Source organism: Mustela putorius, unplaced genomic scaffold (genome assembly GCF_011764305.1).
Source record: "Mustela putorius furo isolate JIRA1106 unplaced genomic scaffold, ASM1176430v1.1 tig00000228_pilon_pilon_pilon, whole genome shotgun sequence".
In the NCBI taxonomy this organism is placed as follows: Eukaryota; Metazoa; Chordata; class Mammalia; order Carnivora; family Mustelidae; genus Mustela; species Mustela putorius.
The window spans coordinates 39,718,077-39,736,842 of NW_025421322.1; the positions used below are offsets into that span (position 1 = coordinate 39,718,077).

An 18,766-nucleotide genomic window follows, 5' to 3' on the forward strand; every position below is an offset into this window, starting at 1 on the left:
AGCATCTAGAGGGTGACCAGGCACAGGGCTCAGCGAGTGACCGGGATCAGAGCTCGGTCTGAGACTGAAGGTGTCAGCCTGCATCACAGAGGAGCAGCGCTCACAGCCAGTAGGGAGGTGAACGACCACCTGGGGGGCATCTTTTAGCAGACAGGAACATCCATCCCCTCCATCCAGAGCGAAGATGAACGAGGCTTAAGAGCTGGCATGAAGACGGACCTGAGGTTTTAGCAGAAAGAAGGCTTCCCAGGGAGGGGCCGTCGGAGTGAGGCTGCCATGGGCAGCCCATGGCATCATAAGCCCCATGGGGGGGGGGCGGGATGGCGGCTGGGCCACGCCGCAGGGAGCAGAGAAGAGATCGCGCTCTTCTGAGACGAAGTTACAGGCGTGCTGCTGCGCCACGACGAACACAGAAAACCAGAGCAGGGTCCCGCCCAATGTGCTGGTGACACTAGTCTTGGCCCTCCTCAATGCTGGGCTTCCCTGGGGCCCGGGAGCCAGCACACCGTCCCGTCCACGCCAACACTTGAGGCTGCCACTTCTGGAGAAGACTTTTGCCCACAGCGGTCAGGAGAAGGAAGCCGAGGGGAGAGGGGCAAAGGGCACGTGGCCCAGGACCAGCGAGGACCTGGGGTTCAGGGAGCCCTGCCCTCTCCTGCTGGCCCCTGCGGAGCTGTGTGGCTGCAGCCGTGTGACAGGGGTGGACACCAGCTCCCTGAGGGACCCTAGCACGGGTGCGGCAGGTCACCCATGGAGATCTGAACACCCCGCCAGCGCTCGGGGCTCCCTGCCAGGGCTGAGCACAGCAGCCCGTCCGCAAGAACAGCACCGGGCTCGTCTCATGGGTTGGCGGGCATCATCAGCACGGTTACTGCATTTTTTTTTTTGTTGTTATTTTATGCTTATGTAAGAAAAATAACTTCTTTGTGAGAAAATCAGGAGGTACAAAACAGCATCCCACCCAATACAGTACCAAGTCCCACATACGTGTCCGTGTGTCTATCACACCACTGATCTAAAACCGGGAGAAATGACAGCAGGCCCGCAAGACGTGGTTCCCTTGGCAGGATCGTGGAAAGCGTCGGAGCGCGGCCCACAGAGCCCGTACAAGCAGGAGGAGGAGGCGGCTTGCAGGGGGGCTATCCAGGTGGGGGACGCTGTACCCCTGCGGCTGTCCTCCAAGGCACGCAGCCCAGCCGGTGAGAGCGCGGGACGGGAGGGGGGCTGGGCTCGGCCCCGCCCCTCTGCCTCCTCCAGCCATAAGGTCCCTGAGTAGATGTCTGCCCAGGACCCACGGGCCGGCCCCAGAGCCTTTCCCTGCACATCATTGAGCCCCACAGACAACGCCCATGAAGGTGTCCTTCATCCTCACTGGCTCCATGGAGGCCCAGCTAAGCCCAGCTGCCCCCAAGCCCACCTCCCAGAAGGGCTGGAGTCCCTGCTGTGGCCCTCAGGGGTCAGACCTCCTCCTCCACCTTCAGGATCATCCCTGAGAAGACCTCCAGGCCCGGGTGGGGGCGCTGGGGGCTGCCCCGGGAGCCTCCGCTGGGCCCGCAGGCCGCTCTGCCAACAGGGGTGCCGTCCCCGACAGGGGGCGAGGCTCCCGGCACGGGGCAGGCCTCCACCAGCTTCTCGAGGGTGCGGTTGAGGGCCTCCATGCCGTCAGCCAGCCGCTGGTTCTGCTCCGCCAGCCTCTGCAGCAGCCGGTTCTGCTGGGCCATCAGCACGCTCTGTTGCTGGGACCAGTGGGACAGCAGGGCCCCCTGTCGCCACTGCGAGTCCAGCAGCCGCTGCTCAAACTCGGAGGCCTCCCCCGCGGGCCTCCAGGGGGCTGGGGGTGGTGCGGTGGGGGTTGGGAAGGGCCCGAGGGCCCCTGGGAACGCAGCCGCAGGGGGCACGGAAGCTGGGGAGGCCGGAGAGGCCGGCGGGGAGGGCGAGGACGTAGGCGCGGGGATCGTCCCTCGTCGGTCCGAGGGCTCGGGTTCCGGCAGGCTCGGCCCCTCCAGGGTCCGCAGGGGTAGCCACAGGCTGCTGGGGGCGTCATCGTCCTCGTCCGCTGGTGGAGGGAGACAGGAAACGTCAGCCGCAGCAGCCATGATGGGGCGACACATCGGAGGGGCAGAGAGGTGACGGAAGGGGCCCTCTGCACACAGAGCTGCTTGGGTCTGCAGTGCGCTTCTGTGGTGGGCAGCGGCACCCACACGAGGAAACTAGGGGGACTCACGGGGTGAGTCTTCATCCAGCAACACTGAGGTCCTAACCTCAGCCTGGAACTGCGAAGCCTCGGTGCCCTGCTGCTTGTCCATACGTCCAGCCAGCTGGCCGCTGTCTGTCCCCCCCCCCCCCCGCCTGCCCACCAGTTCCACTGCAATACCACCCACTCATCTACCTGCCGGTTTCTTCCTCCAACATCCAACCGTCTTCTTCCCTCCGTCTCTCCTCCTTCCATAAGCTCATCTGTCCGCGCGCCCACCCACCGGCCGCCCACCCACCGCCCACCCAACATCCTTCGGTTCACCACACCTCTGTGCACCCACACAACCATCCAACCTTCCACCCATCCAGGCCCCCACCCATCGATCTCCAGGTCCTCCGACGAGTGGGTGTTCCGGGAGGAGGGGAAGGTGCACCAGAGCTTCCCCAGGGCAGCAGGACCAGTCCCGGACAGGAATCCGAGAGCCTCGGCGGCAACACAGCGCCGCCTCTTGAGAGCTGGGAAGCCCTGCTCCTCCCGGAACCGCCGGCCCCAACGCGTGCATGTAGGGACGTCACCCTCTCTCTCGTCAGGTGGGGTGGGGTAGGGGGGACACTGGCCAACTTCTCAGGGAAAACCTGGACCTGAGGCCTGGGCCTGGGCCCCGTGCTGCCCGCCAGGCTGGCGATGAGCAGGACCTTCCCATGCGGCAGCCATATGGCCGCGCCTCCCGTCAGGGCCTGCCTCGCCTCACCTGTGGCACAGGTGTTACCGCTCCGCAGCGGAAATGGGGTAGGGATCGGGTCACCAGAGGGTCCAGTGGGCTTCCCGGGAACGGGACGGGGGTGGGGCTTGGGCCCGATGAGGACCCCCCCGCGCCGCCTCCACGTCCTCCTGCCGCTCCTCCTCCTCACGGCCCGTCTTCGCGTGTGGTCCTGGCGCCCGCCGATCCCGCCGACGGCCAGCCCCGGCGGTTCCCAGAGGCAGCCACCGGCCGGCTCAGTGCTTCCCTCTCAAGCTGCCGCGGTAGGGAGGGCGCCCACAGGCCCCGCCGTTGGAAGAGCTCCCATCCGAGGGACGCCGGGCCCTGAGCTTCGGGCAAGTCTGCCCTGCATGTCATCTGCGACCTGCACCTTCCACTCCAGGAGGGCCCCGGAAGGACCAGGCCTGGTGGAGAGGCCCCAGCTGGAGGGCCTGGCTGCCCTCCGTGTGCTGCAAGCGGCGGGGCCGTGGGCCAGGCGGTGAGCCCCGAGCTGACGTCAGCCTGCCTCCACTCCCATCCTGCGGACGAGACCTTGGCCCAGCCTGGTTCTTCCCCGCTCTCACGGGCCGCTGTCCGTCAGCCCGACTTCTCTTTCCAGGGCCGCCGATGCAGGAGACGGGAAGCCAACACCAGCTGTGACTTCCCGGAGACCCCAGGCAATGAGGGCATCATGGGCCTCGCTCTCCCCAGGGTGCTGTGTGCTGCTCCCACCCACCACGGCCCGCGCACGGGGCTCGCACTCCAGCCCCCGGATCCTGAGCGGGCCTGGGTGGCTCCGCCTTCCGCCTCTGAGCGCGCCGCCCCCTCCACCAGGACAATCACTACTTGGCCTTCAAGATGGAGCGCGCGCCCTCCCAGGAAAGTCAGCCTGCCCCAGCAGCCCAGAGCCCTCCTCTCACTGGACTGGCCCGTCCACTCCACCCTCCCCCTGCGATGCCCCCTCGCGGAGAGACAGGCTCTACAGTGTCCATCCCTGAGTGTCAGAGCCCAGCGCGGAGCAAAGGGCCAGTGAGCGGTGAGGAGGGAGTGGGCACAGCTGCCCCGCCCTCCGCCCACCTGATGGGGCCGAAGCCTACCAGGCCCCATCACACGCTTACACGGCAGCGGCGGGTCGCACAGAGGCCTGGCCATCAGCCCCCGGGACTGCTCGAAGCCCCATCGCAAAAAGATGCAGGCCCGATGTTTGCTGTCACTCCCTCTGAGCAGCCAACTTGCCCCAAGCCGGGCTCTGATGGCTCTAAGAAGGGGCCGCCCATCCCAGCCTCCAGACCAGAGCCCGGCCGGAGGCAGCCCCGAGCCACACAGGGGCCTGGGCGGCTGGTGCAGGCAGGAGGGTCAGAGGAGGGTCAGAGGAAGGGGACAGACCCAGCTTGCCCATCTGGGCACAAGAGACGCCACAGAGCTTTCTGGAGAGGCAGCCTGGCGATCACGCTCCTGAGCGCCCACAGCAGTTAGATCCCCCACACGTGCCCTGTTCACATTCACGACCAGTTCCCTGCCCTCCGACTGCCACTAAGCCAGCTGGGCCAAGGCCGGGCCACCTGCCTCGGCAGGTGCAGACCCTGCAGCCCTACCTTTCCCTCCGCAGCACCAGTCCCCCTTGGCTCTGAGAAGATCCTGTGGGCGCGCCCTCCCAAGTACAGGGCGGGGCCTAGGCCTCCCAGGGAAACGGGACGGAGGGGGCCATGGGCCAGCCAGGCCTGTCCCTTCATACTGACTTACTTGATGCCGGCTGGCTCCAGCCAGGAGCTCGCTGGCCACCTCTGTGTGCGAGGACGCAGCCTCAAGGCTGGCTTCAAAACTATCTGCAAATCAAGACAACAGAAGGAATTACAGATTGTGACCCTGAGGACACCCCAAGGGCAAGCCCTGGGGAGCCCAGGCCCAGAGATGGGGTAGGCTGGAGGGCTGCTGCCCCACCCCGGGCTCACGGAGGCCCCATGCTGGCGTTACTGGAGACCAGGCGAGGCCAGCCTCCAGAGCCGGGAAGAGCGCTGGGCCACCTGGCTGGCATAGGCACTGGCCACCAGAGCCATCAGGAGGCGCACCTAGGGACAGGGGCAGCTCACTCAGGAGAAGACAGAGGCCAGCCCGGAAAGAGGCCTGGCCTGTGACTCTTCTGTGCCCTGGGCCAGTCCTCCTGCTCCTGACCACGGCCCCTGCCTCGAAGAAAGGAGCAGGGGACCTGTCTCTGTGGGTGTCGTGGAGCCACGGGGAGGACCCCTGCCTGGGCTGGGAGCAAAGGCGCAGGGGACCGGCAGCACTGCGCCGGCCCAAGGTCTCCGGACCGTGGCCGACCGGCTCGGTCTTCAGTGTGGGGCCTCAGGCACACGCCGGGTAGGGCTGTCAGTGTGGCGCTGAGCTGTCCCACCGGCGGCCCAGTCGAGCCACCCCCACACGCCCCAGGTCAGCCCCAGGAAACTGGAGCACTCCACGCCGTGATGCCGCGGTGAAAACACGCGCCAAATTCATAACTCAAGGCCAGGAGCTCAAGGCCAGGCCACGCAGACACACAGAGCGATGGTGAGTGAAGACGGCGACATCCTCCACAGCAGGAGCTGAGTGTGAATCCCGACGAAGGACGGGTCTACACCGTGCCCTCCTCTACCCCCAGGGATCCGGTAGCAGAGACGGAGCGAGAAGGTGGCCGCAGCAGGAGGCACTCTCCTCGCAGACCAGCGGCCGCGACGCCGGCTACCGCGAACACGCAGCTCCTTCTCCGAGGAGGAAGTGACAGGACTCCAGGCTCCAAGGACGTCGGGGGGCAGAAACAGCCCGATTGCTCTCTTCCATCTCCCTGGACTGCGACACGTCCAGTCCGGAGCGGAGCGCGGTGGCAGGGGACACCCAGCCTCTGCCCGGTGACGGCTCTGAGGGGCGGCTGTCTCCTCCGGGCTTCCCTCCCCCAGGCCCTCCACGCTGAGCCCCACTGGGAGGAGAGCAAGGAGGGACTTACCCCTTCTCGTGCTGGGGCAGCCCTGCTTCTCCCCCACCTGCAGCACTGGCAGCGCATCGGCCACCCAGGCCCCTGGTCCTGCCTCGGCCTCGCGGACGTGCCAAGGAGCCAGCTCACACCCCGAGGCCTTGGGCAGCGGCAACCCCGCCCTCCCCCTGCGGAGGTTAGAGACGGACGCCCAAGACAGGAGTGATGACCTCCACGCACAGACAGACTGCAGTGTCGGGGACAGAGCCTGGGCCGCCCTGCACCCTGCTCTCGGGCTCCAAGAAAGCCCGAGTCTGGTCAGCCTCCAGCACAGGCCCTGGGGACACTGGGAACCAGCTCTGACGGCAAGAGACGGCCTGGAGACACGAGCGAGCCCACGGCCAAGCCCACCTCGGACCAAGAACAAACATATCCAGCCCACAGAGCGCTCCCCAGATCGGACTCGGCTCTGCCCTGGGCTGCCACACTAAGCAGACCCGCCCCCCACAGCCGGCTCCTTCCCCAAGGGGCTACTGGGCAGCCCCCCACCACCTGGCCTGCTCGCTCTGATGCTTCATCTGCCCTGAACCACTTCTGCTCCCTCCTAAAGACCCCTGGTTGTTCGGGGCAGATCTACAGGTGCCCCCTGCTCACCCCCACTCCCACGCAGGGGCTCTGCTCCGGAGACCACAGGGTGCCCAGACTCTGGGCCAGGCCTGTCGGGGAGAGAACCTCCCGCCAGCACCACCTCCAAACATTCAGAGATAGCAGGGGTGCACCCCAAAGCACAGAGAGCTGCCCGCTCAGCCCCCCGCGGAGGCCCCCAACTCTGCCAACGGGCTATCCACAGCCCCTGTGGCCGTGAGGAGCCCCTGCAGGCCTCCCCCTGCCCAGGCACCAGGCCGCCGCTGACCCAGACAGAAGAACTGGTGTGCCGCGCCGCAGTCATTTCTGCCACCACCTCCTGCCCCGAATCAGGGTCTGCAGCCGCCTCCCTGACCCACACTCAGCCCTGCCAGGGAGATCCGGCCCCAGGCCACTCCCTCGCCCTCGGTTGCTCGGCGACAGTCAGCCCAGGATGCACAACCCCAGGAGGGGCTCCCATCACTAAGGGACCAGTCAGCCGCCACTGTGACGGAGGCGAGCCCGGAGCCGGCAGGGTCTAGGGAAGGGGGCTCCCGGCCCACCCGCGCAGGCAGGGACATCTGTGCTGGACTGGACCCCACCATCAGCCAGTTTGCTGAGCCAGCACCAGCGACCTTCAGGAACAACACGATCACCAAGTTCGGGCCGGGCTGCAGGGCTAGGGACTCGTGGGGTGGGCCCAGGCACCCCAGTGTGCACTCCAAAACCGGGTCTGGCTCTGTCTCTAGCAGAATGTGGCAGCCTCCCCTGGCCTGAGAGGCTGGCCGCATCCCGCGCCGTCCCCCAGGCCCACGAGCAAGGCCAGTGCCAGGGAACGGTGTGTCCACCCACATCTTCTGCCGGGCCCGTACAAGCCGCGCCGTGGCCAACTGCCGGCGTGCCTGCGTGCAGGCTGAGTCCTGTGCTGCACTGTATGGCCTTCAGGAGAGCTGGGCCTGCTCCAAGCTTCATCCCCAAGGTACGTCCAACAGCTCCTCAGGAAGCAGAGTCTGTGTCGGCCGAGAGCAGGGGTGCAGCCGGCGCGAGCAGCCTGACTGGGACATTCCGAGGCATCTCGAGGAGGAGGAGCGGCAGGAGGCATGGAAGGTGGTGGTGAGCAGAAGTCCAAGCCAGCACCCCTGGGAGCCGGAGGGGGCTGTGCGTGGCAGGGAAGACCCCAACACGCCCCCTAGGCCTTCCTTACCAGGTACAGAAACTTCCAGCAAAGGGGGGCCCTACAGACGGGCACATGGGCTCAGAGTCAGAGGGTCCGTGTACCCTGGGAAGCAGGGAGCCACTGGAGACTGCCCTGGTCAGGGGGCTGAGTGACCCCAGGGAGAAGAGCCCCCATAATGAGAGCATGGGAAGGGGTGGTCCCCTCCCCCACATCGGGAGAGTGGCCCCAGGTGGGGATAGGGAGGGAAGCGTGGCCCCTTGTCCTCCGCTCCCTGAGCCTCTGGGGGCCCTCGGCTGTGCTAGGTCATGGTGGGGGGACCCCCAGCAGGGCTCCCAGCTTGGGGCCAGGAGGAGCCTGGCTCTGATCCTCAGCTCCTCAGCTGCCCAGGCAGACGGGCCCCTCTCTGACCCCAGGCTCAGTTCCCCAGCTGGAAGCAGAGAGCTACCACACGGGCGGTGGGCAGACCCACAGGCCCCCAGCCCTCCCGAGGGTCCCGCTCCCTGGGGCCCTTCACCGTACCGCCAGCACGGGGGCAGGCCCAGGGGGCTCACTTACTTGGCAGGGGCTCGGCGGCCTGGCCCTCGCCTGGAGGGGCTGGGGCTGAGAAGGTTTCGGCCACCATGCGCTCGACAGGGGTGAGCAGGAGGCCGGGGGCCGGCGGGCGCTCGGCCAGCTTCTTGCGTACCGCCCCGCGCAGGTCCCGCCACTTGTGCTTCAGGTCGCCCAGGTCGCGCCGGCAGTGGCCCAGCGCGTTCACCGCCTGCAGGATCTTGTTCCACGTTCGGTGCTTCCGGGAGGGCGGGCCCCGCAGCGCCCCAAACAGCAGCGGGTAGTGGCGCGTCACCCTCCGTACCAGCACCTCCGTCTCCTGGGGGCTGAAGTTGGGCTTGCGTGTCTTGGTACGGGAGTGGAGGCCCTGCCGCAGGGACACACAGCCCAGCCCGGGCAGCGGGGCCGCCACGGCGGGCTCAGGGCTGGAGCTCTGCTGGCATGCGGCCTTGCTGCTGCCGGACCCTGGAAAGGCACCAGAGGCTGAAGGGGCAGGCAGAGGCCAGTGGCCAGCTAGGGGGACGGGGGGCAGGCGGGCTGGGGCCGGGCCCAGCCAAGCAACACCAAGCTCACCGCCTCCACTGTCCCTGCAGAGGGGCACACGGGCCCCTGCCCATCCCCCAGCACAGTAAGACCGCCCACAGCAGCACACGGTGGGATCCTCAGGTCTCAGCAGCACTCGGCCCCTGGTGCCCCACTCCAGGTGCCCCAAGGTCCCCAGGCCCTGATCACAGTGGCTGCGACTCAGCTCCCTCCGCACGTGCCCCTCTCAACTAGTCTGTCCCTGGGACTGAATGACCACCTGGGTGACATCTGGAGTGGACAGAACACTCAGCACACCCCGCCCAGAGGTAGTCAGAGGAGGCAGGAACAGCGGCCACAGCCACGCTGAGGCCAACAGGGCTGCGAGGCAGGAGGACATGCAGCCCAGGCAGGCAGGGGACTGCACACCCCAGGGCACCCACTGCACACCCCAGAGCACGGCTCTACTGCGCAGCCCAGGCTGGGAGGAGTGAAAGGCCCAGGTGCTGGGCAGCAGGCCCCGAACCTCCTGGCAGCAGGCCCCGCCCTCCTGGCAGCAGGCCCCGCCCTCCTGGCAGCAGGCCCCGCCCTCCCCAGTCCCTTCCTCTCCTGCCCATGCAGCAGGGGACGGCTGGGCCGCCCAGCGGGGAGCAGGACACACACAGACTTCAGAACCAGGGAACGGAGCGGGTGACAGAGGCTGGCTGGGAGCTGGCGGTGCTAGCCAGTGGCTCTAGTGCCAAGAGTCGTCCCCATGCTTCTGGGCCAGGGACCCACGGTTCCTATTACATGCCCCCCACCCCCTGGCCTCCCAGGCACTCAGGGCTGCAGCCGAAGAACCACGTGGCCACCTGGGTAGAGAGGACAGGCTAGGTGGGGCCAACGTCCTCACATGGAGGGAACACAGAGACCAGGGCCGGGTCCCCCCTGGTGCAGCCCTGCCCCCACCACACCCATTTCCTGAGGCATGGAAACCCCAAGGCAGCTCTGGGCTCCGCGTGTCCAGCACTCTCTGCTGGGTCACAAGCTGCAGCCTTGACCCCTCCCCCACCTAGCGCAGTCTGTCCTCAACCTGGAGAGTCCTCGAGTGGGAGGAAGGCCCAGGGCGGGAGGCATGGAGGCCCAGACTCCTCAATGAGCAGAAAGGGTGGGCCACCCTCTTGCAAGAGCCTCCCCAAACCCAGCCTTCCTGAGGGTCTGGGGACACCGGGGACACAGAGAGGGAAGCAGAGGCTCAGACCTCCAGAACCGCCCTGGCTCTCGTTCGTCTGGGAGGCAGCCTGCCCACACCTGGGGGGAAGGGCATGTGGCCATGGGGGGCAGGTGCTTAGAGGGTAGCACGGGTACCCACCGATGGCATCTCCTTGCTCTGCCACCATGGAAGCCAAGTCCTTGATGATCTGATTGACATCCAACAAGTCACTCTGTGGAAACAAGAGGATGGCCATTAGGTGCAGTGGTCAAGGGCACAGTCGTCAGGGAGTGCTGGGTGAAAGCCAAGAACCAGGAGCAAGCCTGGGCCACCACCCCCGAGACAAGGCAGAGATAGGTCTGGGATCTGAATATTCTTTCCTGGTCTCAAGGCCAAACCCCGAGGTCCCTGGGTATCCCTGGCTGTAAGGCACCACACTGGGTAGAGATGACCAGCGCTGGCCCCTGGGGCTACAGTCAAGTGCAGAGCAGTGCTGCCAACACCATCTGCAGCTTCTACAGGCCTGTCAGCCCTGGGGACACCTCACTCCCCGTACCTGCTCTCAGGCTCCTCGAGTAAAGGAGGGTCTCTCTCCCTCTCCACAAACACACAGCCCCTGGCACAAGCCAGCACCCAAGTGCTGCTCAATATATCCTGGAGGAGTTGGGTGGACGGTGGGTGGACGGGGGATGGAGAACGGACAGGTGGAGAGATGATGGATGGACACATGGATGGATGAGTGGGTGGATGGCGGATGGATGGATGGACGGATGGGTGGACAGATGGATGGACGGATGGATGGGTGGGTGGGTGGATGGCGGATGGATGGGTGGGCGGACGGGTGGACAGATGGATGGATGGATGGGTGGATGGGTTGATGGGTGGGTGGACGGACGGACGGATGGATGGTAGACAGATGGCAGATGGATGGATGGGTGGATGGGTGGGTGGATGGCGGATGGATGGATGGACGGATGGGTGGACAGATGGATGGACGGATGGGTGGATGGATGGACAGAAAGATGGTTGTAGGGATAGAGATGACGGATGGACGGGTGGATGGGTGGCAGATGGACGGGTGGTGGAAGGTGGACAGACAACGGACATATGGATGGATAAACAGCGAATTAAAGGGTGGACAGGTAGATACAAAGATGGATGCTGGATGGTGGATGGTGGGCGGTGGACGGACGCCAGTCCCATGGAAAGACTGAGTGGCTTCATGAAGCCATGAACATGGTAAGGAGTAGAGATTTGCACCAGGAAGGTTTGGGGCATCCCACGTAAGCATGTCTCACGTCCTCCGTGTGGCCCAACTGTCTTATCTGCATTTGCCAGCGAAGTAGCAGGGCCGCTTGTGAGGGATGTGGCCACACCCCTGGAGCAGTGTTGGGGGCACGTTGCACAACACTGTCGTACTCGGCAGCACCCCTCAGGCCAGGTCCCAATAGCCATCTGACAGTAAAGGTTGTGTACACTCAAGGGGGTCCGTGATCTGCGGGGCCTCTGAGAGAGAGAGATGGCTGGGACTGGCACCTGTGCCCACTGGCTCCAAGGCCACACTTTCCCTGAAGGCCACTTTGCAGGGCACAGCTCCTCCACCCGCCAGCCAGGTGACTGTGCACAAGACCATTCACCTCAGGGCCAGATTTCCTCATCTATCGTGCAAGCAAAACCAAAGCTTCCTCCCCAGGAGCCCAGCCCATGGCCAGGGCCGAGCATGACTCAGGGAAGAGTCCTTCAGGCCAGTGAGAGCGGCAGGGGAGGCAGGAGTGGGAACCCGACCCCAGGCCCACCCTCTCTGCAGCTCATTCTGGAACCTCAATCGATTTCCACAAAGGTCATCAAGACAGGACGGGGAAATTCATTTCTTTTTAGGAGTGTTCTGGGAAATGAAGCAATTAGCACGATCTTAACCCTGTATGTACTGTCGCTCACAATTCAATTACGGGTTTAGCCACAGTGCAGGCAGACAGCTGCTCAGTAGAAACAGCCCGTGGCTGGGAAGGTGGCGGCCCACTGGCAAGCCTGTGGGTCTCGGCTCTGCAGGATGGCAGCATCCATCCACCCATCCATCCGTCCATCCATCCATCCATCCATCCATCTACCATCGGAGGGTGCTAGGTGGCCCTGAGCCTGGGCCCTCTTCTAAGCTTCCCGTCATCACAGCCTTCTGAGCGAGGCTATCAGCCGGGGAGCCCAAACCTAGGCTCTACCCTAAAGCCGAGACGTCAAGGTCACGAAACCAAGACTGCAGGCTCCGAGGGCCTCAGTCACCCTGCTTCCCTGCCCAGATTTCCAGGTTTCCACCTAAGCCCTGTCAAAGGCCCAGCACAGGCCATCACACCCAACCTCCAGCTTGGTCACCAAGGCCTCCCTCATAGGAGGCTTGTTAGGGGGCCCTGAGCCTGGCCCTGGGTGCACCTGGACTCTGGGACTCCTAGGAGCCTTTCTAAGGTGACTCGGTCTCCCCACGCTGTATGTGAGCACGCCTGCCGGTAACCGCACTTTGAGGACTGGGGAGACAGGGAGGCCAAGTCACCAAGAGGTCGAGGATCTCTCCCGAGGACACGAGACTAATCAACGTTGGCGCCAGTAATCAACATTGGCGCCAAGTCTGGACTGGCCTGCCGCAGGCCACTACAAAGCCAGACCTCACTGCTTTGGGGCACCCTGGCAGTCACGACACCTGGAAGTCCGTACACGGGGGTGTCACCCACATGGGCAGGACTCACGGACATGCACTCCATCACTCCATTTCCTCCCACGCAGGATCACGGCTGGCCTAGGGACCCAGTCTCCCTCAGCAAAGGAGCGGGCAGGGAGGGTGCTGTGGAGCAAGTGTTCCATGGCCCCACGTGCTTCTGCTGGTGTCTGCCAGGTCCGAGGGCTGCATGAACCCGGCAGACAACAGGGATGCTGCGAGGGGCCGCCCTCAGGAGGGAAACAGACTATGGGGAAGGGCTGGTGAGCTTGGGGCTGCAGACCCCTCCCAGACCCCCAGGCAGCAGCCCCCTGCAAGCCCCTGCCTACGGGCCCCCCAACAGCTCCAGGGACGAGTGGGGAGGTGGGGCCCTATGGACGGCTCTCCACCCAGGGTGCCTGGCTCCGGGGTGTGTGCCTCCTGCGAGACGCTCCTGTCACTGGGGCCTCCTGAGGTGTCTGCACCGTCTGCAGCATCGATGGGGTAACTAGACAAGGCCAGCTCTGGGGACAGAGCTGCTAATTTGCCACAAGGGAGGGCCTGACAGAAGAGGTGTGGACGGGTGGCCTCAAGCCGGAGGGAGCATGCAGAATGGCAACATCTGGGCAGGGACGATGTCCCTCTGGTCACTGTGCCTGGACCCCTGGGCACGCCTTGGTTCCTGGAGGCCAAGGGCAAGTGGGACCCAACTCCTGGGCTCCCCTGGAGGATACGCCAAACATGTGGGCCTGGAGCCTCCGGTAGGAGCCACATTCCAGCAGAAGCTCGGTCCTCGTTCTGGGGTCGGGGGCTCGGAGCCAGGCTGGTCACGGGCCTGAGGGGTGGTGGGCCCGCACTGGGGGCCCAGAAGTCCCCCAGAGCTGCCCCAGGAGGGCGCCCTCCAGGGACGGCAGGCGGCGCCAGCGGCGGCCCAGGAGAGTGGGAGAGTGGGCGACATGGAAAAACGCAAAACACCTTCACTTAGTAAACGTTTAAATCATGCAATTATTTTCCTGATTGCTTCTAAAACTAGAACTCATTAAAAGCTCTCACAGAATCTTCTTTCTCCTCTTCTCCTGGCACCGCGGAGTAACAGCCTTGCACGGGGCGCGGGAAAACCGCGAGGCGCGTGTGCAAGTGCACCTGCGCGCTCCCTCGCCGTCAGGAATGAGAAGCAAGAAAACACCGCAGCACTTTTTCCATTACACCAGCTCTTCTTATAATTAGGATCTTGGCAACTGCCAGCCTGTGAGCACGACTGTTCCAGGTAGCGGAACGCCCAGTTTCACTGATTTATTCACGGATTCATAGTCATCAGCCCCGTCAAACCCCCGCCCCTGCGTTCCGGTTGCACCGTGCCGACCTCCAGGAGGGCACCCCGGGGCTCTGCCCTGCAGAGGCCCCTCGTCCTGAGCCCCCTCCCTCCTGGGCCTGCCAGGTAGCAGTGGCGACAGAGCAGTTCCTGGGCTGGGTCAGGTGACGCCGCCCCAGAGGGAGTGGGCAGCGCCGCCTGCACAGGAGAGATCAGGTGAGGCTCGGCAGGGGGAGCCTGGGGCACAGCCGGCGGTCAGGCCCGATGGGCTGCCCAGGACAGGAGTGGATGGACACGCGACTCGAGTCCCAGCTCCATTAGCCAGACCCGAGCCCGGCAAGCTTGCTAGGTGCTGGCCTTGGCTGGAGGCGCGGCCCATCCCGCTGGACCTCCGCGGCCCTGGGAGGGGACAGGCTGCCCCACCCTTCAGACAGAAGGCGGGGTCTCAGCCAGAGTTGGGTAGCGGCCCCTGGGCCCTGCACACCTCGGGGACCACCTGCACACTTCCCCCGCCCCAGGGAGGCCAACAGAGGGGCGGGGATCGGACCGTGCTGCCACCAGCACACCCTGCGCCTGAGTCACGCAGCCCAGGCTCGAGGCCCCGCCCTGCCACACTGGTGCTGCACCGGGCCAAGTGATGCGGCTTCTCTCAGCCTCCGCATCGTCTCGGATAAAATTGGAACACAGGAGCGCTCCCTCTCGCAGGGCTGCTGTGAGGGCTGATAAAGCAGCGTATAAACAGGCAACGGAGCCTCCTCGATAAGTCCCAGCCCTACTCGGGAGGCCCGCCACGTAAACCTCGCGCACGCCTCCACCGGCCCCCGCGCCGCTGCCCGCGGGCCATCCATCCCTCCCCCCCCCCATCCGTCTCCACCCAGCCATTTGTCTGCACGACAGTCATCATGTCATGCGTCCTCTGTGGTTAGGACACCGCGACGACCGCGGGCTCGGTTCTCGCAGAGAAAAATCACAAGACGGTCCGTGACGCGGTACGCTCAACGACGCACAGGGGAGCCCAGAATTTCAGACGGACAACACCTGCACCAAGACTGGAAGGTACAGAGCAGGAGGAAGGTGCTGGAGTGTCTACAGGAACAGGGTGCGGGCAGGAAGGCGCCAGCGGGTTCAGAGAGCCAGGGAAGCTGGCGGAAAGGACCAAGGGAAGTGTGTGTGCTCCCGGGTCGGTGCCCGACGGCCAGGGGGGCCCCACCCACCTGCCATGCTGTTCCTAGCGGCACCCCACACGTCTGCACCGCCGTGACCACCTTGACCACCAGAGCCCAGGTGAGGCTGTGGGCTGCCTGCTGCTGGGTCACAGAAGCACCCCCAAGCCTCCTGCTGGGGTGAACCCCTAGTCAGTTCACACCTTCCCCAGGCCCGGCAGGGTGTGAACTAGGGCACGGCCCTCCAGGAGCTCCCAGGGAGGGGTGAGTAGGGGCTGGGGGGCTTGGGGGGCCAGCTGTGAGCTGCACCCTGCTCACCCCCACCCCCCACTGCCAGATCTGGCTCTGCCCAGTGAGACCCCTGGAGGCAGCCCAGCTCTGCGGTGCACGGTCACCTGTGGGCTCACAAAGGTCCTTTGGGTTCCCTTAAGCCTTTCAACAACTCCCAAGACCACAGTCCCGTCTTACAGAGAAACCGAAGCTCCCAGGAGACCCCTAGGCGCTCTCATGGCCAGGCAGCGGCATGGCTAGGACTCGAACCTGGGCCAGACCTCCACTTCCCCTCTGCCATTAAGAGCTAACAGAGGCCAGATGGCCCCTCCCTACATGGGGACGAGGAATTTCCGGCTACCACCACAGCAGCCCCCCAGGCTCCGCAGCAAGACTTCCCTTTGTGCCAGGACTGCCCTGGTGGCGGCAGGCCACGCTGGACCACGGGTGGGCTTGGCCGCTGCTGTGAGGACACCGGACTAGCCGCCCTCCCCCGGCAGCCTCATTCCCAGGAGAAAGGAATGAGGGGCCTCCTGGCCTGCCGCCTTGGAGCACAAGGCCCTGGACACATACCTTCTGCTCTTCTGGACAAGGGGCTCAGCCGAGGCTTTCAGAGGCAGCTGCCCACAGCCCATTTTCGGAGGGGGTCCCCAGCACTAGGGAATGGGCTCAGAGAGGGGACCTAAGGCTGAAAGGGATGTGAGAAGCTGCGGCCTGCGGAGCCAGCTCTGTCCAGACCGGCCACGGCCTTGCGGGGCGCAATCCGCTGGGGAGAGCACAGGACAAGGGTCCACGGTCAATGTGAACGGGAAGTGGGGCCTCAGCCCCACAGGCCGGACTCCCAGGAGGCGGCACTGAGGCCACAGAGAAGAAGGAGCCGGCCGCTGGTGGGGCTCCAGCACAGCTGTGGTGGACGGACAGACCACCAAGGGCCGGCACACAGGCCTGGGGGCAAAGCTGCCCACCGCCAGTCACCAGCCAGCCCACGGTGTTGGGGGGCCGGCAGCTCTGGAGGCAGCTTAATGGGGAGCCTCTGCGGTCCTGCTTCCTCCCACCCACGCCCAGTTAAAGCCTGCGCTCCGAGTGGAACGGAAGCGGCCCTTCCCGCTTTACAGCAAGCCGTGATACCGAGCCCCTCAGGGCCACGGGAGGTTTGGGGTCACCCAGGTCACAGCCCACTGAGGACCAGTGTCAGGAAGGGACCCTAGGCTCAGTCCAGAGACCAGCTGCTTCCAAATCAGAGGTGAGAATAAGCAGCCCCAGAAAGTCCCGGAACTAGCCTGGCAGAAGGGGGGCCATGCCTCAAGCCCCCCGCACTCCTCGTCGGAGGGGCCCATCCTCTGACTCCTGCCCATGGCTGGACATGCCCCTCCAGATGCACCTTGCCCAGGACGAGCCAGGGCTCAGGCCCCGTGGGCCCCAGGAGTTGGCCTCCCCCTTCAGGAAGGGGGTGACGTGGCCTGAGAGCCTGGCCCGGCCCCCTCTGCAGGAGCACAGTCGCCCCTGGGGCAGCTGCCAGGCATTGCTCTCCACGGGTGGTATTCCCAGAGCTCCCCCTGCCCACGGATGCCTTCCTTCCCAGCTCTAGTCACCAGCCCAAACTGCAGATAGTGTGGGATCCCGTCTAGGGCAGGGGTGTCTCAGGCGGGCCGCACTGCGTGGCCCTGCCGCCCTCCTCCCAACCCTCCACGCGCTCCGGCAGCCCTCATGGGAGTGGCCCGGCACTTCCCACAGGAGGGAAGCTGAGACCCACGGGGGGCCTGGGTCTGCCCTAGGCCACTCTGCTAGCACTTGGGGAAGGGGGGATAAGCCTGCAGCGTCCAGGCCCACGAAGCCAGGGATCAGAACGGAGGATGGCTGAGGCCAGGCGGGGGTCAGCTGTGCCAACGCAGCCTGTAAGCGGCCAAGCCGCCTGGGGGGTGGAGGGTTAGTAGGAGTGGGGGGGCCACAGAGCAGGGCGGGGTGGGGCAGGGCTGAGCTGGGTAGAGCCGGGCTGAGGGGGGCGGGTCGGGCCGGGGCAGAGCAGAGTCACCGTCCACAGGTCCCAGCGGCTGGGCGGGAAGAGCATGAGCCACAGAGCAGGACGGAAGCGAGGGACGGTGCATCCAGCTCTGCGGCCCGGGGTTTGGGCACGGGCACAGACACCCGCGTGGGGGCCCGGCTCCGGCGGACAGACAGCACTGCAGCAGCCAGAGGAAGGGGAGGCGCAGAACTGACAGGGACGGACGGAAGGAGGTGAGGCAGGCCGCGCCGGTGGTAAGCAGCCCGCTCGGTGGCACGGGGAGGCCGTGTGAGCCGCCCACAGTCATCCCCAAGAGGCAGCCACACCTCTCTGCTGTCCTCTGTAGCTCTGGACAGACGGCCCCGCAGACCCTGAGCAGCTGGGCTTTGGGCCAGCCCTGTGGGGGCCTGGGGCAGCCCACCTGTACCCTGGGGTCCAGCCTGTCCCGGAGAGCACTGTGGGCCCCTCCCTCCCTGTATGCTCTGCGAGCCTCCGTCACCAGGGCCAGCAGTGCCGTCTGGGAGACAGACCCACAGACAAGGGCTGGCCATGCGTCCACGGCCCCTTGTGCCACACGTGGAGACCCTAGCTCCCGCAAGCCTAGCCACAGTGGTCCCCCCTGCTGACCACCCCGGGGCTCTGAGGGCCACAAAGGGACTGGCTGAATTCAGGCAACTCCCACACTACCCCAGGTCCTGGGGGGCCCGGGCCCCAGGCCCCTCCCACTCAGCTAAGGTGGGCTGATCAGCCCTGGTAAAACCCCCCCTCTGCCTAGTGACCATACAGAGAACTAGAGCAGGGCACAGGCCTGGGCTGCCCAGTGCAGGAGGTACCCTACTCACACAGGGGCTCCTCAGAACCCCAGCCTGGAGGTCCCCGCTTCATGTTTGCTCTCAGAGGTGGGTGCTCACCTGCTCAGGGGGTCCTGGCCTCTCCCAGGGCCAGCCCTCACCCCGCCCATGTCCTTATGCCCAGGGCCCTGCCCTCAGCTTCCAGCACCCGGACAAGACCCCTTCCTCAAGCACAGCATGGCCCCCCGCCCTCACCCGGCTGCCCAGCCTCCCAACCTCTGCCCCTTCTCCCCACTACCCACAGACAGTGCGCCAGAGGGGCTGCTGGGCCCTTCCTACAGGGACCGGAGTTCTCGAGCCAAAGAGGAGCCAAGTAAGTCTCCCCGCCTCTCAGGACCCCAGCACCCCGTGTCTTCAGGGGCAATCGTGCTCGGATCCCTCACTCAGCTGCTGGTGGAAAGCCGGTCTTGCTGTGCCAGCAGACAGGGCTCCCCGTGTGTGTGTGCTTGGTCCTTCTCTGGATGTCTCAGCAGAGCGGAGCCCCGTGTCCCCGTGCCACCTCCTGCCCGGGCCACAAGCCGGTGGACTTTCCCCTCCGGGA

General features: G+C 65.5%; 1 protein-coding gene across 1 annotated transcript in view; it reads right to left on the reverse strand.

Moving 5' to 3' along the window:
• Nucleotides 1-890: 890 nt before the first annotated feature.
• The window catches only part of TSNARE1 (t-SNARE domain containing 1), a 90,447-nt gene continuing 72,571 nt past the window's right edge, over nucleotides 891-18,766 (reverse strand). The window contains 3 exon segments of the mRNA XM_045078200.1: nucleotides 891-2,056; nucleotides 8,237-8,695; nucleotides 10,104-10,176. Coding sequence (XP_044934135.1) covers nucleotides 1,458-2,056; nucleotides 8,237-8,695; nucleotides 10,104-10,176 — 1,131 coding nt within the window. The 3' untranslated portion in view covers nucleotides 891-1,457.